This window comes from Salmo trutta, chromosome 10, assembly GCF_901001165.1.
Source record: "Salmo trutta chromosome 10, fSalTru1.1, whole genome shotgun sequence".
NCBI lineage: Eukaryota > Metazoa > Chordata > Actinopteri > Salmoniformes > Salmonidae > Salmo > Salmo trutta.
In genome coordinates, this window is record NC_042966.1 from 38,816,296 (window position 1) to 38,836,977 (window position 20,682).

Consider the following 20,682-nt stretch of genomic DNA (forward strand, 5'->3'; position numbering starts at 1 on the left):
ACTAGTTTGGACGGTATCCCGATGAGCCTTGGTCAAAAGTAGTGCACTAGTTTGGACGATAGCCCTATGAGCCTTGGTCAAAAGTAGTGCACTAGTTTGGACGAGAGGCCTATGAGCCTTGGTCAAAAGTAGTGCACTAGTTTGGACGGTATCCCGATGAGCCTTGGTCAAAAGTAGTGCACTAGTTTGGACGATAGCCCTATGAGCCTTGGTCAAAAGTAGTGCACTAGTTTGGACGAGAGGCCTATGAGCCTTGAAATCAAAAAGACATCTGTAGCAGCTATCAAAAGGTTTTGCAATTACATCACATTGATACTAGCTGTTTAATATTTTTAAATATTAATATGATTTGGACACTGTCTAGGTTATGTGGTGTGTTTTTGTATTGTTTTGTTATGATAGATAACAATGTGTGTACTTAAGGCATTTTATGGTACATACATATTTTATGTGATCATAAGGGAACAATACAGGTCAGTTTACGAAAATATGTATGTACCATAAAATGCCTTAAGTACACACATTGTATTGAATAGAGATCATTGGTAGCTATCATGTTACAGTCTTAGATTATGAAGACAAACGGACAATGTATTTGTTGCAATTAATTTAATCGTTTTTCCACAGGAATAATTGATGAATTTGCAGCTGTGTTAATGCGAGTTAGTTTGAGCTTGTGCTCTTATTGATCCTCCTAGATAGGACCGTGTTAACAATCTGTTATTCCAGTGACAGCATTCAGCAGCATGGGTTAGTTAGTAGGTATAGTTCCTGTTTCCTGACCTACATGTCATCCTCCACCTCTGCCCTCTCTCCGTCTCCCTCTCTCTGTCTCCCTCTCTCTGTCTCCCTCTCTCCGTCTCCCTCTCTCCGTCTCCCTCTCTCTGTCTCACTCTCTCCGTCTCCCTCTCTCTGTCTCCCTCTCTCTGTCTCCCTCTCTCCCTCTCCCTCTCTCCGTCTCCCTCTCTCCGTCTCCCTCTCTCCGTCTCCCTCTCTCCGTCTCCCTCTCTCCGTCTCCCCCTCTCCGTCTCCATCTCTCCGTCTCCCTCTCTCCGTCTCCCTCTCTCCGTCTCCCTCTCTCCGTCTCCCTCTCTCCGTCTCCCTCTCTCTGTCTCCCTCTCTCCGTCTCCCTCTCTCCGTCTCCCTCTCTCTGTCTCCCTCTCTCCTCCCCCCTCCATCATTGCACCCCCACCAGCTCGGTGATGGGCGGGGCGAACACCATGAGCTCCTGGTACTTGTGAAAGAAGAGCTGCAGACGGGAGAGATATGTGTCTTCCTGGTATGGGAGCTCCTTCTCCTTTAGATACTGGGACACGATGGGCTTTACCTGAGAGGAGAGGAGGGAGGAAAGGAAATTGGATCATATCGATCACCTTTATTTTATCAAGCCATTTTTTTTACATCAACAGTAGTCATACAGTTCCACATAGTTAAGAGGTGAAAGTGAATGTAATTTTCTTGAAAGAAGCTTATTTGATTAATTTATATTTGACAGATATACTGTTATTGCAATGTAAACAAGGTTGGGATCAATTCCATTTCAATTCGGTCAATTCCTCATAGCTTTTCAATTAGTAATGTGAAATGGAATTGGCCCCAACCCTGACTTTCCCCACACATATTTGACAGACACACTGTCTGTGTCTTATGGTATCCTATTCCCTAGGTAGTGCACTACTTTTGACCTGAGCCCTATGGGGACTAGGGTGCCATTTGGGATACATTGTACCTTGAGACACATGTTGTCAGAGAGGAAGGGGAACAGGTGGTGTTCCACGTGACAGTTGATGAGGGAGTGTCCGAAGATCCAGTCCAGCAGGGGGTTCCGGGGAAGGTTCAGAACCCCGTGGGTCATCTGGTAAATCCTCTTGGGCCGGCGGGTCGGGGAGAACATAGACAGGCCGATGTGCTGTACGGAACAGGAAAGGACGATTTAAAGGAAAGACCTGCTCAGGGTGTTTGTGAAACCCTGCTGATTCAGTGAAGAGAACGATACCCAGAGAGAAACTGTTGGCATGTTGTTGCTGCCCTGGACACATTCACAATATAGTAGAAAGTTGGGATGCAAAGTCCAGCGTGATCGGGCTGCTGGAGGTCTACCTATAGACATTAATCTCTATGGGCCCATCCGTTCAGTTACATACTTCTGCAATGGTGTCAACAGTACAGGGCCAGAGAGGGACAGCCACAGTGGGAGTACCGGGAAGGATGGGGACAACAATACAGGCCCAGAGAGGGACAGCCACAGTGGGAGTACCGGGAAGGATGGAGACAACAATACAGGGCCAGAGAGGGACAGCCACAGTGGGAGTACCGGGGAGGATGGGGACAACAATACAGGGCCAGAGAGGGACAGCCACAGTGGGAGTACTGGGAAGGATGGGGACAACAATACAGGGCCAGAGAGGGACAGCCACAGTGGGAGTACCGGGGAGGATGGGGACAACAATACAGGGCCAGAGAGGGACAGCCACAGTGGGAGTACCGGGGAGGATGGGGACAACAATACAGGGCCAGAGAGGGACAGCCACAGTGGGAGTACCTGGAAGGATGGGGACAACAATACACGATTAGGGGAAGAGGTTTTTCCTTCACATTTAGTACTCAACCCTGAAGAACATAAGGACTGCATCCCCAAATTCCACGGTGTTCCCATTTTAGTGCACTACTTTTGACACAAGCGTTCCCTCCCCCCACCTCTACCCATGGCTTTAACCACATCAATAACCACTGTTTCATTCAATCCCACTTCAAAAAACCTTTTGTACTCATTAACACAATAGACTGGAAACGAAAGGCTCCGTCTGGGAAAGTTATGCATGAATGGTTTTTTTCTGTAGCCTTTGAACTGCCTGAAATGTTCGAATTCCTGGTAGAAGCTGTGAGGACACAATGCTGCATTGTGAAGTGTGAGAGGGGGGGTGAGCTTTTTCTACGAAAGACTGAGTTAACAGTTTGACCCAAATACTAATCAACCCAAATAATGACCAGATCAGCAACTACCCATTTATTCCTGACTTTGATGTTATCAAATCAAACGTTATTTGTCACATGCGCCGAATACAAGTTACAGTGAAATGTTTCCTTACAAGCCCTTAAGCAACAGTGCAGTTCAAGAAAGAGTTAAGAAAATATTTACTAAATAAAGTAAAGTAAAAAAATAATAAAACGTAACACAATTTAGTTAAGTGTGTGTGTGTGTGTGTGTGTGTGTGTGTGTGTGTGCGTGCGTGCGTGCGTGCGTGTGTGTGTGTGTGTGCGTGTGTGTGCGTGTGTGAGTGCGTGCGTGCGTGTGTGTGTGCGTGAGTGCGTCCGTCCGGGTGTGTACATGCGTGTTGTTCACCATCTCACCTGGAAGATGTTAACGTGTATGTAAGGTATAGAGAACATGGCCCTGCAGAGCAGCATACAGAGGAGACTGCTGTACAGATGCTGGAACCCAGACACATGCATCAGTAGCCAGTATTGAGAGTAGAACCCCAGGAACACCATCAGGACTGTCCTCAGGGCCTGGCTCACCGAGTGGTCCTTCAGCTGACCTGCAGGACACACACAGACAGGTGGGGTGGGGGGGTCGTTTGAATGGTAGTGCAAAAGCAACCGTCTGTAGACAAGTAGAGGAGTGAAGTCGGGGGAGGCGCATCTACGACAGTAATGTGGTTTTCCAACTGCAAGGCTCACTGAAGTTGTTCTTTATAATGACCAGATAAACATGTCTCCAACCACAATATCATACACTCACTGACTATATGTGTGTAAAGAAAAAAACCCTGGATGAGTAGGTGTGTCCAAACTTTTGATTGGTTCTGTATGTGTGTACCTTGTACAATCAATTGGTGAGAGAGAGAGAGAGAGAGAGAGAGCCTCAAATATCACATTCATTTGTTTTTATATCCAATGTATACATGAGATGTGGCACAGTTGGTTCCTGTTCCAGTCATGTCTTTGGTCACGTTCGTGTGGGTCAAATGAAAACAGCCTGATGATTGGTTGACGATAGAGCCTCCCACAATGCAGGCGATGGCTGCAGGATGAAGTTAGTGAAGAACAACTGCAGGAACTTGCAGTCAACTGAAGCCAAAACTTCATGACCTTTGATCATATAATTTTTGTAAAGTTCATGCATGTAGCCGCAAGTCTGAGAATTTTTCTCCCAATAATGCAACACACTTTGAAAGGTGTGTTGCATTGTGGTAAATTATCATAAGTGATCCACTCGAAAGCGCCCGGGGACAACACAGTCAGATACAGTAACAGTCAGATACAGTCACAGTCAGATACAGTCACAGTCAGATACAGTCACAGTCAGGGACAGGGACAGAGACAAGGACAGGGACAAGGACAGGTACAAATACAGGGACCAGAGACAAGGACAGGGACCAGAGACAGGGGCAGGGACCAGAGACCAGAGACCAGAGACAGAGACAGAGACAGAGACAGGGACAGGGACCGGGACCAGAGACCAGAGACCGGGACCAGAGACAGAGACAGGGACCAGAGACAGAGAGAGAGACAGGGACAGAGACAGGGACAAGAGACAGAGAGAGAGACAGGGACAGAGACAGAGACAGGGACCAGAGACAGAGACCGGGACCAGAGACAGAGACCGGGACCAGAGACAGAGACCAGAGACCGGGACCAGAGACAGAGACAGGGACAGGGACAGAGACAGGGACCAGAGACAGAGAGAGAGACAGGGACAGAGACAGGGACCAGAGAGAAACAGAGACACACACACAGATACAGACACAGACAGTTCCACCATCACAGCCTGGAGTGAAAATATCAATGTAAATAAGAAGGGGCCTAAACAATGTTATTGTCAGCCTTTCAAACATGATTAGCTTAACACAGGTATCAACATGTTCCTGTTTCAAAACAACAGCAACCTAACAGAGACAGAGCATTATGTATTTTACACAGTGCACATGTAGACGCTACACCTGGAAACACACACGCACGCACGCACACACTCACACACTCGCACACACACTCACGCACGCACACACACACACACACACACACACAGACCCCACACGCGCACACGCACGCTCGCACGCTCGCACGCACGCACACACACACACACACACACACACACACACACACAGACCCTGTCTTTGTCTCACCTAGAGCCACCAGAGGAGTGATAATGGGTACAGCCAGGGGTGCGGTGAACAGGTAGACGCTCCGGGGTAGACAGGGTATCTTCCAGGTGCTGGAGTCACCCAGGCCAATCACGTTGGTGTGGGCATGATGCATCTTAATGTGGCCTGTTACACCTGCCCTTGCTGTGAACGACCCACACACCTGGACAGACAGATAGCTGAATTACTAGCTAAAATTACAGCAATTATGCCATCTATCTGGGGACATTAGATCACAGATGCCCCTCCCCCCACCCCCCCACCCCCCACCCACCCCTCTCACTCGCTCTTACCTCTATGAAGAACACAGCCCAGAACTCGGCCCAGGCAGGGGACTCGCTCAGCGATCCGTGGCTGGCCAGGTGGGTTCCCTTAACGGTAATGACAGCATGGGACACTCCCATCAGCACCATGCCCAGGACAAACACCAGGACCTGGGATGAGCCCAGCAGCAGAAAGGCTGGAGGAACAACGAAGAAGAGGAGATGAGGAGAGGAGATGAGGAGAGAGGGATATGGGGATGGAGAGGTGTAGTTGAGGAGATAAGGAGAGAGGGATATGGGGATGGAGAGGTGTAGTTGAGGAGATGAGGAGAGAGGGATATGGGGATGGAGAGGTGTAGTTGAGGAGATGAGGAGATGAGGAGAGAGGGATATGGGGATGGAGAGGTGTAGTTGAGGAGATAAGGAGAGAGGGATATGGGGATGGAGAGATGCAGTTGAGGAGAGAGGGATATGGGGAAGGAGAGGTGTAGTTGGGGAGATAAGGAGAGAGGGATATTGGGAAGGAGAGGTGTAGTTGAGGAAATGAGGAGAGAGGGATATGGGGATGGAGAGGTGTAGTTGAGGAGATGAGGAGAGAGGGATATGGGGAAGGAGAGGTGTAGTTGAGGAGATGAGGAGAGAGGGATATGGGGATGGAGAGGTGTAGTTGAGGAGATGAGGAGAGAGGGATATGGGGATGGAGAGATGTAGTTGAGGAGATAAGGAGAGAGGGATATGGGGAAGGAGAGGTGTAGTTGAGGAGATGAGGAGAGAGGGATATGGGGATGGAGAGATGTAGTTGAGGAGATGAGGAGAGAGGGATATGGGGATGGAGAGGTGTAGTTGAGGAGATGAGGAGAGAGGGATATGGGGATGGAGAGATGTAGTTGAGGAGATAAGGAGAGAGGGATATGGGGAAGGAGAGGTGTAGTTGAGGAGATAAGGAGAGAGGGATATGGGGAAGGAGAGGTGTAGTTGAGGAGATAAGGAGAGAGGGATATGGGGAAGGAGTGATGTAGTTGAGGAGATAAGGAGAGAGGGATATGGGGAAGGAGAGGTGTAGTTGAGGAGATAAGGAGAGAGGGATATGGGGAAGGAAATATGTAGTTGAGGAGATGAGGGGAGAGGGATATGGGGAAGGAGAGGTGTAGTTGAGGAGATAAGGAGAGAGGGATATGGGGAAGGAGAGGTGTAGTTGAAGAGAGAGGGATATGGGGAAGGAGAGATGTAGTTGAGGAGATAAGGAGAGAGGGATATGGGGAAGGAAATATGTAGTTGAGGAGATGAGGGGAGAGGGATATGGGGAAGGAGAGGTGTAGTTGAGGAGATAAGGAGAGAGGGATATGGGGAAGGAGAGGTGTAGTTGAGGAGATAAGGAGAGAGGGATATGGGGAAGGAGAGGTGTAGTTGAGGAGATAAGGAGAGAGGGATATGGGGAAGGAGTGATGTAGTTGAGGAGATAAGGAGAGAGGGATATGGGGAAGGAGAGGTGTAGTTGAGGAGATAAGGAGAGAGGGATATGGGGAAGGAAATATGTAGTTGAGGAGATGAGGGGAGAGGGATATGGGGAAGGAGAGGTGTAGTTGAGGAGATAAGGAGAGAGGGATATGGGGAAGGAGAGGTGTAGTTGAAGAGAGAGGGATATGGGGAAGGAGAGATGTAGTTGAGGAGATAAGGAGAGAGGGATATGGGGAAGGAAATATGTAGTTGAGGAGATGAGGGGAGAGGGATATGGGGAAGGAGAGGTGTAGATAAGGAGAGAGGGGTATGGGGATGGAGTTGGGAGGAAATGGGGTCAAACAAAGAGTGGAAAGTTTTCACGTTGTTCTAGATGCAAATATTCCACATTATGGAATGTAGAAGAGGCAAACATCTAGCCGTTAGCGTTAGCCTGGTCCCAAATCTGTTTTTCATGTCTTGCCAACTGCTATCGTCATTGTCATGACAAACAGCTCTGCAACCAGGCTACATAAATAAGCATAAAAAAAGATCTTCATTAGACAATTTTGCAACACAATTCTACTCCATTCTACTCCTGCCATTTGAAACACATTAGAGAACAGCTTCCCTGAACATTCTATTCTGCTATCAAGCACGTGGTATCCGTTTCTGGTCCTGCCCCTTCTCCTCTGGAGGACCTTGTTTGGCCAGATGACTCAAATCTGGGATTACTTTACAGCCATAATCCTTGATGTTTTAGTACAGTGGATTTCTCACTTCCCTTCTCCCTGTGTATTTACAACACATCTGCATGTTACACAGGATGTGGTAAACCTATACAAATATGTTTAACCTTTATAAAGACTATAAGGCTGTTAGCCCGGTTTAACCAGACTAAATGTTACTCTCACTATTGAACCAGTTGTCAACCTGGTTTGACCAGGCTAAAACCCAGTGATCAAAATAGTTTGAAAATATGTCATTTCAACCAGTTTTGCCGTTGTTAGACAGGTGTATCACGCCCCAGGATATGACCCAGACGCAGACACAGGAAGCGGATTGTTCAGTTCTCAGAATATTTATTATAACAAAGGAACATGCAAAGGTCAGGTTCAGGTTCAGGACAGGCAGAGGTTCGTAATCCAAGGCAGAGTCTATCAGGGACAGAACAGCAGGCAGGCTCAGGGCAGACAGAGGTTCGTAATCCAAGGCAGAGTCTATCAGGGACAGAACAGCAGGCAGGCTCAGGGCAGACAGAGGTTCGTAATCCAAGGCAGAGTCTATCAGGGACAGAACAGCAGGCAGGCTCAGGGCAGACAGAGGTTCGTAATCCAAGGCAGAGTCTATCAGGGACAGAACAGCAGGCAGGCTCAGGACAGGCAGAAAGGTCAGAACCTAGAAAACAAGAACTTGAGAACAGGAGAAACACGCTGGTAAGACCTGACAAAACAAGACAAACTGGCAAAAGGAGACAAAGGGCTGTGAGACAGAGGTTTAATCCTAGACACATGAAAAGTGGAATGTATACGGAGGGTGCGGGGGCAATAGAAGGTGAACAGCAGTGGGGCTAAGGATTTTAGAGATGGGGATAAGGGCTGATAAAACTGGGGGAAAGTTTGCGTAACTCCATCCGGAGGGGCAGATCCCGAGTAGAAAGCCATACCCTCTGCCCGAGACGATACCTGGAGGTGGTCTTGATAAGAGCAGACAGGGCTCTCTTCCAGGTACAGTGACAGCGGCGGACAACCATCTGGGCAGAGGGTATGCTGACTTCTTCCTCTTGCTCAGGGAAGAGCAGGGGCTGATATCCCAAGGAACACTCAAAAGGCGAGAGACCAGTGGCCGAGCAGGGAAGGGTGTTGTGGACATATTCCCCCCAAACAAGTTGCTTGCTCCAGTTGATGGGGTTGGCAGAGATGAGGCAACAAAGAGCCATCTGCAGGTCCTGATTGGCTCGCTCCAACTGGCCATTAGACTGGGGATGAAAACTGGATGACAGGCTGGTTGACGACCCGATGAGGGTGAAGAACGCCTTCCAGAATCGGGACGAGAACTGAGGACCGCGATCAGAGACCATGTCGACCGGAAGTCCATGGATCTGGAAGACGTGCTGCATCATGAGCTGGGCCGTCTCCTTGCCTGAGGGTAACTTGGGAAGGGGAATGAAATGGGCAGCTTTGGAAAACCTATCCACCACCGAAAGGATAGTGGTGTTGCCATCTGACGGAGGAAGACCAGTGAAGTCCAGGGATATATGAGACCAGGGGTGGTGAGGAACAGGGAGTGGTTGAAGGAGGCCAGCCAGAGCTTGCCAATTATCTGGGTACAGACCAGGCTCTCTATACCCCAGATGACTGCAGCCGCTAGACAGGAGGTACGGAGGATGGTTTCGGGGTCAGACGGTGTAGCAACGGGCTATACAGGCATGAGAGCGCGCCAGGCTTCACATTCTTGGACCCAGGGCGGAAGGAGATAGTCAAATTTAAGTTAACCTGTCTGGGCTAGGGGGCAGTATTTTCACAGCCGGATGAAAACCGTACCCAATTTAAACAGGTTACTACTCTGGCCCAGAAACTAGAATATGCATATTAGTGGATAGATTTGGATAGAAAACACTCTGAAGTTTCTAAAACTGTTTGAATGGTGTTTGTGAGTATAACAGAACTCTTAAGGCTTCCATTGGCTGTCTAAAGCCTTCAGAAAGTGATTTCTCCTGTCACTGGGCAGATAATAGGAGCTCAGTTTCTGAGTGCAACAAAGGGATTGTATATGCGTGGTCACGCGAGCACGCTGTTCCTTCTTTTTCTCCTTGAATGAATACGCTATTGTCCGGTTGGAATATTATCGCAATTTTATGTAAAAAATACCATAAAGAATGATTTTAAACAGCGTTTGACAAGTACGGTGATGGAACATTTAGACTTTTCGTCTCTGGTTCCGCGCTCGCAGAATGGATAAGTGATCTGTACGGACAAACAAAAAGTAGGTATTTGGACATAAATATGGATTATTTGGAACAAAAACAACATTTGTTGTGGAAGTAGCAGTCCTGGGAGTGCATTCTGATGAAGATCAGCAAAGGTAAGAGAATATTTCTAATACTAATTCTGAGTTTAGGTTGCCCCAAACTTGGCGAGTGTCTGTATAGCTCACCGTGATGGCTGAGCTATGTACTCAGAATATTGAAAAATGTGCTTTCTCCGTAAAGCTATTTTAAAATCTGACACAGCGGTTGCATCCAGGGGTAGTCTATCTATAATTCTTTAACCTGTCTGGGATAGAGGGCAGTATTTTCACGGCCGGATAAAAAACGTACCCGATTTAAACTGGTTACTACTCTTGCCCAGAAACGTGAACATGCATATTATTAGTAGATTTGGATAGAAAACCCTCTAAAGTGTCTAAAACTGTTTGAATGGTGTCTGTGAGTATAACAAAACTCATATGGCAGGCAAAAACCTGAGAAGATTCCAAGCAGGAAGTGGGCTGTCTGACAATTTGTAGTCCATCTGTTGCATCTCTATCGAAATTACAGTATCTGTGCTGTTATGTGACACTTTCTAAGGCTTCCATTGGTTCTCTAAAGCCTTCAGAAACCGGATTGACGCGTCTCCTGTCTCTGGGCAGATAACAGCAGCTCAGTTTGTCAGTGGACTGCCTGGTGACAGAGAGACTGGAGATGCGCGTTCACGAGACCTCACCATTTTTTTCTTTCCCTCTTTGAATGAATACAACGTTGTCCGGTTGGAATATTATTGCTATTTTATGAGAAAAATAGCATACAAATTGATTTTAAACAGCGTTTGACATGCTTCTAAGTACGGTAAAGGAACATTTTGAATTTTTTTGTCACGAAATGCGCTCGCGCGTTACCCTTTGGATAGTGACCTGAACGCACAAACAACACGGAGGTATTTGGATATAACTATGGATTATTTGTAACCAAAACAACATTTGTTGTTGAAGTAGAAGTCCTGGGAGTGCATTCTGACGAAGAACAGCAAAGGTAATGTCACGGCTATCAGTGTAGCAGGAAGGGTCAGAGTCAAGGGCAGGAGACGGAGGTCCAAAAACACAGATGTTTATTAACACTGTTTGGAAAAATAGGCAGCCGCAATACTGGGTGCGCCTAAACACCCGACAGGAGCACAGCTCCAAAACAATAAAGAGAACGGGGCGCAGCCCAGCAATCATAATTGACAGCTCCACAGAACGCTGAACTAACAGGCAGCGTCAAAATACGAACAGCCCTTCGAAATGACACAAAACAATCCCGCACGAATACCTGAACAAAAAGGACAAACTAAATACCCCCCCCACACTAATTACAAACAAGGAACAGGTGCAGACCTAGACAGACAAAACCAAACAACACAGAAACATAGATCGGTGGCAGCTAGTAGGCCGGCGACGACGACCGCCGAGCGCCGCCAGACCGGGGAGGGGCGCCACCTTCTGTAGATACTGTGACATGTAATCACATTTTTCTAATAGTAATTCTGAGTTTAGTGAGCCCCGAAGTTGGCGGGTATCTGAATAGCTAGCCTGTGATGGCTGAGCTATGTACTCAGAATATTGCAAAATGTGCTTCGCAGAAAAGCTATTTTAAAATCTGACATAGCGATTGCATAAAGGAGTTCTGTATCTATAATTTTTTAAATAATTGTTATGTATTTTGTCAACGTTTATGATGAGTAATTTAGTAAATTCACCGGAAGTTTTTGGTGGGTATGCTAGTTCTGAACATCACATGCTAATGTAAAAAGCTGTTTTTCTATATAAATATGAACTTTATTGAACAAAACATACATGTATTGTGTAACAAAATGTCCTAGGAGTGTCATCTGATGAAGATCGTCAAAGGTTAGTGCTTCATTTAGCTGTGTTTTGGGTTTTATTGACACATGTCCTTGCTTGGAAAATGGCTGTGTGATTATTTTTGTCTATGTACTCTCCTAACATAATCTAATGTTTTGCTTTCGCTGTAAAGCCTTTTTGAAATCGGACAATGTGGTTACATCAAGGAGAAGTGTATCTTTAAAATGGTGTAAAATAGTTGTATGTTTTAGAAAGTTGAATTATGACATTTTGTTGTTTTTGAATTTGCCGCCCTGATATTTCCCTGGCTGTGTCCCGCAGGTGGGACGCTAGCGTCCCATGTAGCCCATAGAAGTTAACCTGTTAGGGCTAGGAGGCAGTATTTACACGGCCGGATAAAAAACGTACCCGATTTAATCTGGTTACTACTCCTACCCAGTAACTAGAATATGCATATAATTATTGGCTTTGGATAGAAAAGCTGGTCAGAGTCTGCTGGGTCAGTCGGTTCTCGGGAAGCCGGGGTAGGCTGGGAAGAAGCGCCGCTGGTAGCGGGGTTACCGAGAGTCTTGGGGTTTACCGTAGAGGCTTGCTGCCTAGTAGTTAATCTGCGGAAAATACTCAAGCAGTGCAGTGAAAGCACTGGAAGATATATGGAAGATCTAGAGTCCTTCCATAAGGGTTTGAAGTAACTCCTCGTGTCTTCCAATCGCAGCTCCTTGGAAGGAGACAGCGTTGCGGAGCTGGTCCGAGTCTGTGGGTCAGTCATGGCCAGTTCATACTATCACGACTCAGGATATGACCCAGATGCAGACACAGGAGGCGGATAGTTCAGTTCTCAGAATATTTATTATAACAAAGGAACATGCAAAGGGCAGGTTCAGGGTCAGGACAGGCAGAAAGGTTACAATCGGGAAGACTAGAAAACAAGAACTTGAGAACAGGAGAAACAGGAAACACTCTGGTAAGAGCTGACAAAACAAGACAAACTGGCAACAGACAAACAGAAAACACAAGTATAAATACACAGGGGATAATGGGGAAAATGGGAGACACCTGGTGGGGGGGGGTGACAAGCACAAGACAGGTGTTTCAGATCAAGCTGTGACAAGGTGTCTTACCTTGTGAACTGAATGTGGTAAAACTATGCTATATTTTTACCTTTAGTATATAATAATTCCATTTAGCAGACACTTTTATCCAAAGCGACTTAGTCATGCGTGCATATGTTTTTGTGGACCCAGCGGCAATCGAACCTACAATCCTGGCATTTCAAGCGCCATGCTCTACCAATTTAGCCAGAGAGGACCACTATAAATTCTGTGAGACGGGTGTATGTATTGCGGTGTGCAGGTAGATGTCTTACCTTGGGGTAGGATGAACTGAATGAGGTAAACCTACACTATATACATATACTGTATAATAACATGTTGGCCTTGATAAAGGTGTATGAAGTGTGTGAGACAGGTGTATGAAGTGTGTGAGACAAGTGTATGAAGTGTGTGAGACAGGTGTATGAACTGTATAAGACAGGTGTATGAACTGTATAAGACAGGTGTATGAAGTGTGTAAGACGGGTGTATGAAGTGTGTGAGACAGGTGTATGAAGTGTGTGAGACAGGTGTATGAAGTGTGTGAGACAGGTGTATGAAGTGTGTGAGACAGGTGTATGAAGTGTGTGAGACAGGTGTATGAAGTGTGTGAGACAGGTGTATGGATTACCTGGGGGTAACAGGAGAAAGGCCAGGACCAGGATAGCGATGTCGATGCCTCTCCTCTCCCACCAGCTACTCTCCTTCACTGTCTTCTGAACCAAACGGGTCAGCTCCATCATCAGCGACTCTTTATCCGTCCCCTTCATCCCCTTTCCCCCTTCGTTCATCATCTCTCCATTCTCCTTCCTCCTCTCCTTAACCCCGGTCTCTCCATTCTCTTTCCCTCTGTCCATATCCTGTTTGGAGTTACCCGTGTTTATTTGGAATAAGGCCTCTCTACCCTCCCAGGGTTTAGCATCCATCTCTCCTCCTCCAGCTCTCTGTTCTTCCCTCCACTCCTCCGGTACATTCTGCATTTCAGCTCCCTTTGTGCCTCCCTCCTGACCAACAACAAAGTACGGTAAAAGCGACAGTGCTCGGTGTGTGCAGCGGCTGTATGGACGGACTCATAGGCAGCGGCCAGACTCTGAGGATAGTAGCCTGGACATTGTGCCCTGAACACAAAGGGTCCGGACTGAAGTAAACATGATAGGAACTCTCCTCTGAGAAGTTCAGCTCCTTTACAACCACTCTAACGGTTCTCACCTTCCTTTTCTCTTTCTACTACAAGCTGCGGTGTGCACTCCTCTCCTCCCCTTCTCTTCCCCTTCTCCTCCTCTCCTCCTCCACTTCTCCTCTCCTCTTCTCCTCCTCTCCTCTTTTCTTCTCCTCCTCTTCTCCAACAGGCTGTGTACTTCTCTCTTTCCCCGTCCTCCTCCTCTTCTTCTCTGTGTTCTCTCTCTCTCCTTTCTCTACTCTCCTCTCTCCTTGTCAGGTTGTTCCTGTAGTGCAGTCCATGTTTAATACAGCAGCAGCTCTGGGGACGTCCTGTGGCTTCTATGGGTGTGAGCTAAGTGAGCCCGGGCAAGTCCCTGTGTCACACACCACACACAAAGCCATGCATACTGCACGGACACACAACTCTATACCCTGCAGCTGCTCAGCTCCAGAAAGGATTCTGCTGCTTATTCCCTCTCTCTTCACCGAAGCTCCTCATGCATACTGCAGGTCCCTCCCCTGCAGTCCTCGTTTCCCCTCCCCCTCCTTTCTTTCCTCCCTCTCTCATCCCTGTTGTAACCTTGGCAGAGGGCCTGGGAAAGGAGGAGGAGGGGGAGTGGGGGAAAGGGGGGCTAAGTCAGGAGGAGAGGATCAGCAGCGACTGCTTAGTGCTCACTGTGTAGAGAGAGAGAGAGAGAGAGAGAGAGAGAGAGAGAGAGAGAGAGAGAGAGAGAGAGAGAGAGATGAGTAGTTTAGTGTTTTAATGGGCTGTTGGCCAGTGTTCTTTGCTGGCCAGGTACAATGTTGGCTGCAGTGCTCTTAATGATTTAAGGGAATAGGAGCACTGGTGGGATCCTGAGTGAACTGGACTACCACTGAAACTGGTTTAGCAGAGTGCAGGGTAGTGTTCAGTTGAGCACACTTGGCAAAATGTTTCACAACAGAAAACTAAAATATCCAGTTTGTAATTGGACAAGTTCAGGTATTATCTCACCATTTAAAAAATATTTTCTCTCTAATTGAACACGACCCAGGGGACATCAGAGCGCTGGGTTATCAGACCTTCCCTCTACATCAACTCTATCTTGTTCTAATCAGAACAGGAGCTGTCAGTCATGTTATCACACTGTAACACTGGTGACAGAAACAGTAGGAAGACCTACCCAGCTCAATCATCTTTGTAATTATAGTTGCAATGACCAGGATATTAACAATCAGCGTCAAAAAAGTTACTTCATTAATTGTGATAAACATTTTTAATAACTGTTCTGGGTGAGAGTACATCCAAACATGACTTATGTTGTATTCCAAAGGTTGTATCCACACATCTTCGACTTGCAGTAGCGAGTGCATACATTTACGCATACATAATCATTGAAGTTACATACAAAACACATTCAAATCAAATTGTATTTGTCACAAGTCCAGAATACAACAGGTGTAGACCTTACGGTGAAATTCTTACTTACAAGCCCTTAACCAACAACGCAGTTCAAGAAATAGAGTTAAGAAAATATTTACTAAATTAAATAAAGTAAAATAAATTCAATCAAAAAGTGACACAAGAAAATTACATAACAATATCTGTTATATACAGGGGGTACCGGTACCGAGTCAATGTGCGGGTGTACAGGTTAGTCGAGGTAATTTATAAAGTGACAATGCATAGATAATAAACAGCGAGCAGGAGATGTAACAACAAAGGGGGGTCAATGTAATTGTCCGGTGGCCATTTGATTAATTGTTCAGCAGTCTTATAGTTAAAGCTGTTAAGGAGCCTTTTGGACCTAGACTTGGTGCTCCGGTAGCAAAGAGAACAGTTTGGTGGAAAATTTGCAAGATTATGTTATAATAATTTTATTGGATCAAATGGTTGTTTTATTGTCACATGGGTCGTGGAATGGAGACCAAGACACAGCGTGGAGAGTGCTCATTTTCAATACTTTAATGAAGACACTTGACAAAATAACAAAACGACCAACAAAGTCCAGTCAGGTACACTTAGACTAAACGGGAAACAACTACCCACAATCCCAAAGGAAAAACAGGCTGCCTAAGTATGGCTTCCAATCAGAGACAACGAAAGACACCTGCCTCTGATTGGAAACCATACCCGGCCGAACATGAAAACCAACACATAGAAATAGATAACTAGAACAAACCCACATAGAAACAGAAAACCCAAAATACATACAAATCAAATCCCCCCTGCCACGCCCTGACCATACTACTATGGCAAATTACCTCTTTCACTGGTCAGGATGTGACATTTATGCAACAGAATAGAGAATTCTTAACTATTGTGTGTGTGTTCTACTGAGGATGGGCTTCTGGGAGATAACACTGACAGAGGAGATTTACGATGTCTTTTGGTTGATAAAAGCTAAAGAGCATTCCAGAGCATGAGTTAATGTTTCTGTTCTATACTGTACCAGGGAGAAATGGCTCCAGTTTGGAATCGGAGGGCCAGACACTGGTCTCTACACAATGAAAACTGTTGACACAGCAGATACTGTCTGCTGTGTATTATAGGTATCTTTCATACAAATCTTAACCTTGTGACCCATTCTATATATTGGTTGTTCGTCGTGCAGGTTGAAAGACCTTTGTAATTTTGACTCGGGGCTCTCAACGAATCATTTGACCGTGAATCGTCGACCAGCCATGACCAACCATCATTATCGTAGAGCACTCAATCGATTCACTTTATATGTGTGTGTTGTATTGACCTGCTCCCTTATTAATAAGTGATTAAAGATTTAGTTTAAGTAGGACTCTGACTTGTGTGATAAGTTTGTCTCTCCTCATTTGGTAGTAAAGAAATTAACCACCACATTTGGCGACGAGGATGGGATGTGAATCTTCACTTGGTGACCGCACCTGTCGACCTGGGTAAATTGTGCACGAGGGATCCCTCAAACTTGGGATCTCAGGGAGACCATACTTCAGGAACAAAGCAGATGGACTCACCTTTGATCTGAGAGGCAGCGAGCCGAGTGGATACCACATCTCGAACTTAGTTTTAAAAAAAGAAAGAGGTGAGCGAAACACGCAAAGTTTAGTTTTTAGAAAAGCCTCTGTTACGTAGGCTTTGAGTTTGTATTCCTGTGTGAGGGGGGCACCTTGGAGGCGTAAGCAGGGCAGTCAGTGGAGGATGATCTGAGAGCTAGTCGACTCAGACACCTATCATTGGTCGGTTGCGGGCGACCTAGAGCCATCCTGACACTGAATTGATCATAGTGGGGATTGGTGCGGTCTTTAGGGGTGAGGGGCCACGGTGACTGTGGGTTCTGTGTGAAGCACGGTACCTGGTGAAACCCTATTGGAAGAAGGACCTCATTCTGAAAAGTGTCTGTGAGACCTTCTAAGTGATCTTCAGAAGTGGTGAATTCCAATTATTTTAAATGTGCTAGCCAGGTATGCCCTGGGTTTGGTAATTTAGTGTTAAAAATCTAGAATCTGTGTGAACTAGTTTTGGCCATTTAATGTTAAAACATCCGGAATCTGTGTGAACTAGTTAAGACCATTTATGATATAGTATAAGATAGTAAGGTGCACCTGTAATTGTTTTAAACCTGTAATTGTTTTAAACATGTACCCCATTTTAGAAGTATTGAAAGATGTAAATGTATGAGTTGCATTATCCTAGGAACTAATCATGAGATAGAAATTAGAAAATATTCCTGCAGGTTAAAATATTGTTGAAAAACAACTAATTGATTAGGTATGCTTGAGAATAGCATTGTGTGACTGTGATATGAGAGTTGTGTGAATATGGAAATTAGTCTTCATCTGAAGTTTGGATAGTAACATATAGAAATATGCTTAATCAGATGATTGAAATGTGGATAATATGCTTTGATACAGCATTGTCTTGGGGTTCCGTTCCTTCACTGCCCATCATAGAATATCACGGGGTGGTATTGAGAGATGATATTTTATAAAGCAGTGGAAGTTCTATAGTTCCTGTGAGGCTTAAATTTGCTGTGGTTTCTGGGAGGTTAGAGAACCGTTGAGGATCCCATGACGGGACGGTCATTCTCCGGGAAACAAAAGTAATTTTTTGGGGTTCTGCTGGGAGTATGTTTGGAGAGCTGCTTCAAAGCTGTGGAGAGTCCTTGAAAACGCAAATGGAATGGTTGATGTGAGTACGTAAGAATTTCTAATGTTCTATATGGATTCCGTGAATATATGAAAATGTGATGAATTCTATGTATGTATAATCGATTACTAGGGATTTGATAAAGTAATGCTGGGAATATAATTAGATACATTTTAAACTACCGATACGTAGACGTACGTAGGTTTTGAGTTGGTCCCTTTCATGGATCATTTGATAAAGATGAGGTTTAAGCATTATTAAACTGTCTACAAAGTCTGGGCAATTGTCTCAGAAACTGATTGGAGTGTGTCCACTTTTGGTTAACTTACCCTAACGATGTAACTATAAAACGCTTATTGGATTATCTCCGTCCAGGTACTACTACATTTGAAATAAAACTGCCCTTAACTTAGGGCCTGAAAATGTGTTTAATTTTTCTCTTCCCAGTATGAGAGGAGATGCTGGATTCATTGAATAAACCGTTCCCCATAAAGGTAGAACGAATTAAGACGGAATCTTAACGTAATTTATAATGTCGTACAAAGCCTAGAGTATCCATCAAACTAATTATCATTGCGTGATTAATGTGATGTAGTAAAGTAATTGAAATATGTTGCATGAGAAAACAATCTACTTTTATTAAAAAAGCGCAAGATCTGTTTCCTAGTCAATAAATGTTGATTTAACTCTTTGCTAATCTATTCCTTTGGCATGTGAGAATCTTGCCGGAGAAAGGCTTGGACCTTTAATTAAGGCTATTCCTTTGGCATGTGAGAATCTTGCCGGAGAAAGGCTTGGACCTTTAATTAAGGCTATTTTCTGGGAATTGTGTTGTTGTTATGTGCCTGATAGAATGTTGGGCCTTCCTCTGACACCGCCTGGTATAGAGGTCCTGGATGTCAGGAAGCTTGGCCCCAGTGATGTACTGGGCCATACGCACTACCCTCTGTAGTGCCTTTTGGTCAGATACCGAGCAGTGTCCATACCAAGCGGTGATGCAACCAGTCAGGATGCTCTCGATGGTGCAGCTCTAGAACTTTCTGAGGATCTGGGGACCCATGTCAAATCTTTTCAGTCTCCTAAGGGGAAAAAGGTTATGTCGTGCCCTCTTCACAACTGTCTTGGTGTGTTTGGACCATGATAGTTTATTGGTGATGTGGACACCAAGGAAATTGAAACTCTTGACCCGCTCCACTTCAGCCCGTTTGGTCCTCCTTTTTCTATAGTCCACGATCAGCTCCTTTGTCTTGCTCACATTAGGCCATCATTGTAAAATAAAGAATTTGTTCTTAACTGACTTGCCTAGTTAAATAAAGGTAAAAAAAAACATTGAGAGAGAGGTTGTTCATGCACAGTCATGCATAAGAGTCCACCAGTCCACCAGTCCACAGGCAGAACTCTTGTGAAACACTATATCCCGAACTGGATGCCCGGAGCAACCTGAGATAACACTTACCTTGGCACAGACAGAATGCATTCCAAATGGTACCCTGTTCCCTATATAGATCCCTATGGGCCCTGTGCAAAAGTAGTGCACTGCATAGGGGATTGAGTGCTATTTGGGAGGTAGACACAGACAGACTGACTGATAACCTCAAGGAACCTCATGTTCCAGTATCTTCAATAAAACGCTAACTGTCCTTAAAAACAGAAATGTGCTACGTCCCAAATGGTACCCTATTCCATACGTAGTGCACTACTTTTTTTTTACCAGATCCCTATGGGCCCTTGTCAAAAGTAGTGCACTATGTTGAGAATAGGGTGCAATGTGGGACACACAACATGTCATTGTAAAATAAGAATGTGTTCTTAACCTACTTGTCTAGTTAAATAAAGGTTAAATAAACATTAAAAATAAACTAAACAGAGTTTAATCCTTTTTATATTCTGTGTCAAGGACATGGTCAGTTTTTCATCTGAGCTAACTGGAGTACTGTACAACTATTATACATACTAAAGTAACAAAACTGTACAGTAATAATAAATACATAAATAACGTTACACATTTGCACAAATTTATAGACAAAAACATGATCAAAATCTGTTGCAAATGAATGACAGTATTCCATATGGGAAACATGTGAGTGTGTTTGTTCTGTTCCAGTGACAGTAAGTGAGTGGGCACCATCCCACGGCACACCCGGCCCTGCCAGACCATCTGGGTGTGTAATTAAAGACGCCCTCTCATGCACGGCACCAGGACCCTAGGGACTCTACCAGACCCCAGTGTAATGTTCTCTGTGTCCCCAGCCAGGGAGTGCTGTCCCTGGGGAGAGGCATTAGTCAGGCAGGACCACAGCTCTGTGTGGATAATCCTAACACCATCTCAGGACTCCATGGACCAGAGCTGATAGTCAGACAGGACCACAGCCCTCCATGGACTAGAGCTGATAGTCAGACAGGACCACAGCCCTCCATGGACTAGAGCTGATAGTCAGACAGGACCACAGCCCTCCATGGACTAGAGCTGATAGTCAGACAGGACCACAGCCCTCCATGGACTAGAGCTGATAGTCAGACAGGACCACAGCCCTCCATGGACTAGAGCTGATAGTCAGACAGGACCACAGCCCTCCATGGACTAGAGCTGATAGTCAGACAGGACCACAGCCCTCCATGGACTAGAGCTGATAGTTAGACAGGACCACAGCCCTCCATGGACT

The 20,682-nt window shown here is 45.6% G+C and overlaps 1 protein-coding gene across 1 annotated transcript; it reads right to left on the bottom strand.

Moving 5' to 3' along the window:
• Positions 1-1,104: 1,104 nt before the first annotated feature.
• Positions 1,105-14,572, bottom strand: LOC115201702 (fatty acid desaturase 6). The gene is made up of 6 exons (XM_029765531.1): positions 13,388-14,572; positions 5,438-5,604; positions 5,127-5,307; positions 3,352-3,539; positions 1,730-1,909; positions 1,105-1,327 (listed from the first exon to the last, which is right to left on the bottom strand). The coding sequence occupies exons 1-6, from the start codon at positions 13,734-13,736 to the stop codon at positions 1,178-1,180; spliced, it is 1,215 nt and encodes a 404-aa protein (XP_029621391.1). The 5' UTR covers positions 13,737-14,572; the 3' UTR covers positions 1,105-1,177.
• Positions 14,573-20,682: the final 6,110 nt, after the last annotated feature.

Coding starts and splice junctions, on each gene's coding strand:
- LOC115201702 (XM_029765531.1), bottom strand. CDS start 13,736: ATGCAGAATGTACCGGAGGAGTGGAGGGAAGAACAGAGAGCTGGAGGA. Junction 5,605..13,387: donor CTTTCTCCTGTTACCCCCAG/GTAATCCATACA, acceptor TTGTTCCTCCAG/CCTTTCTGCTGCTGGGCTCA. Junction 5,308..5,437: donor GGGCTGTGTTCTTCATAGAG/GTAAGAGCGAGT, acceptor CTGTCTGTCCAG/GTGTGTGGGTCGTTCACAGC.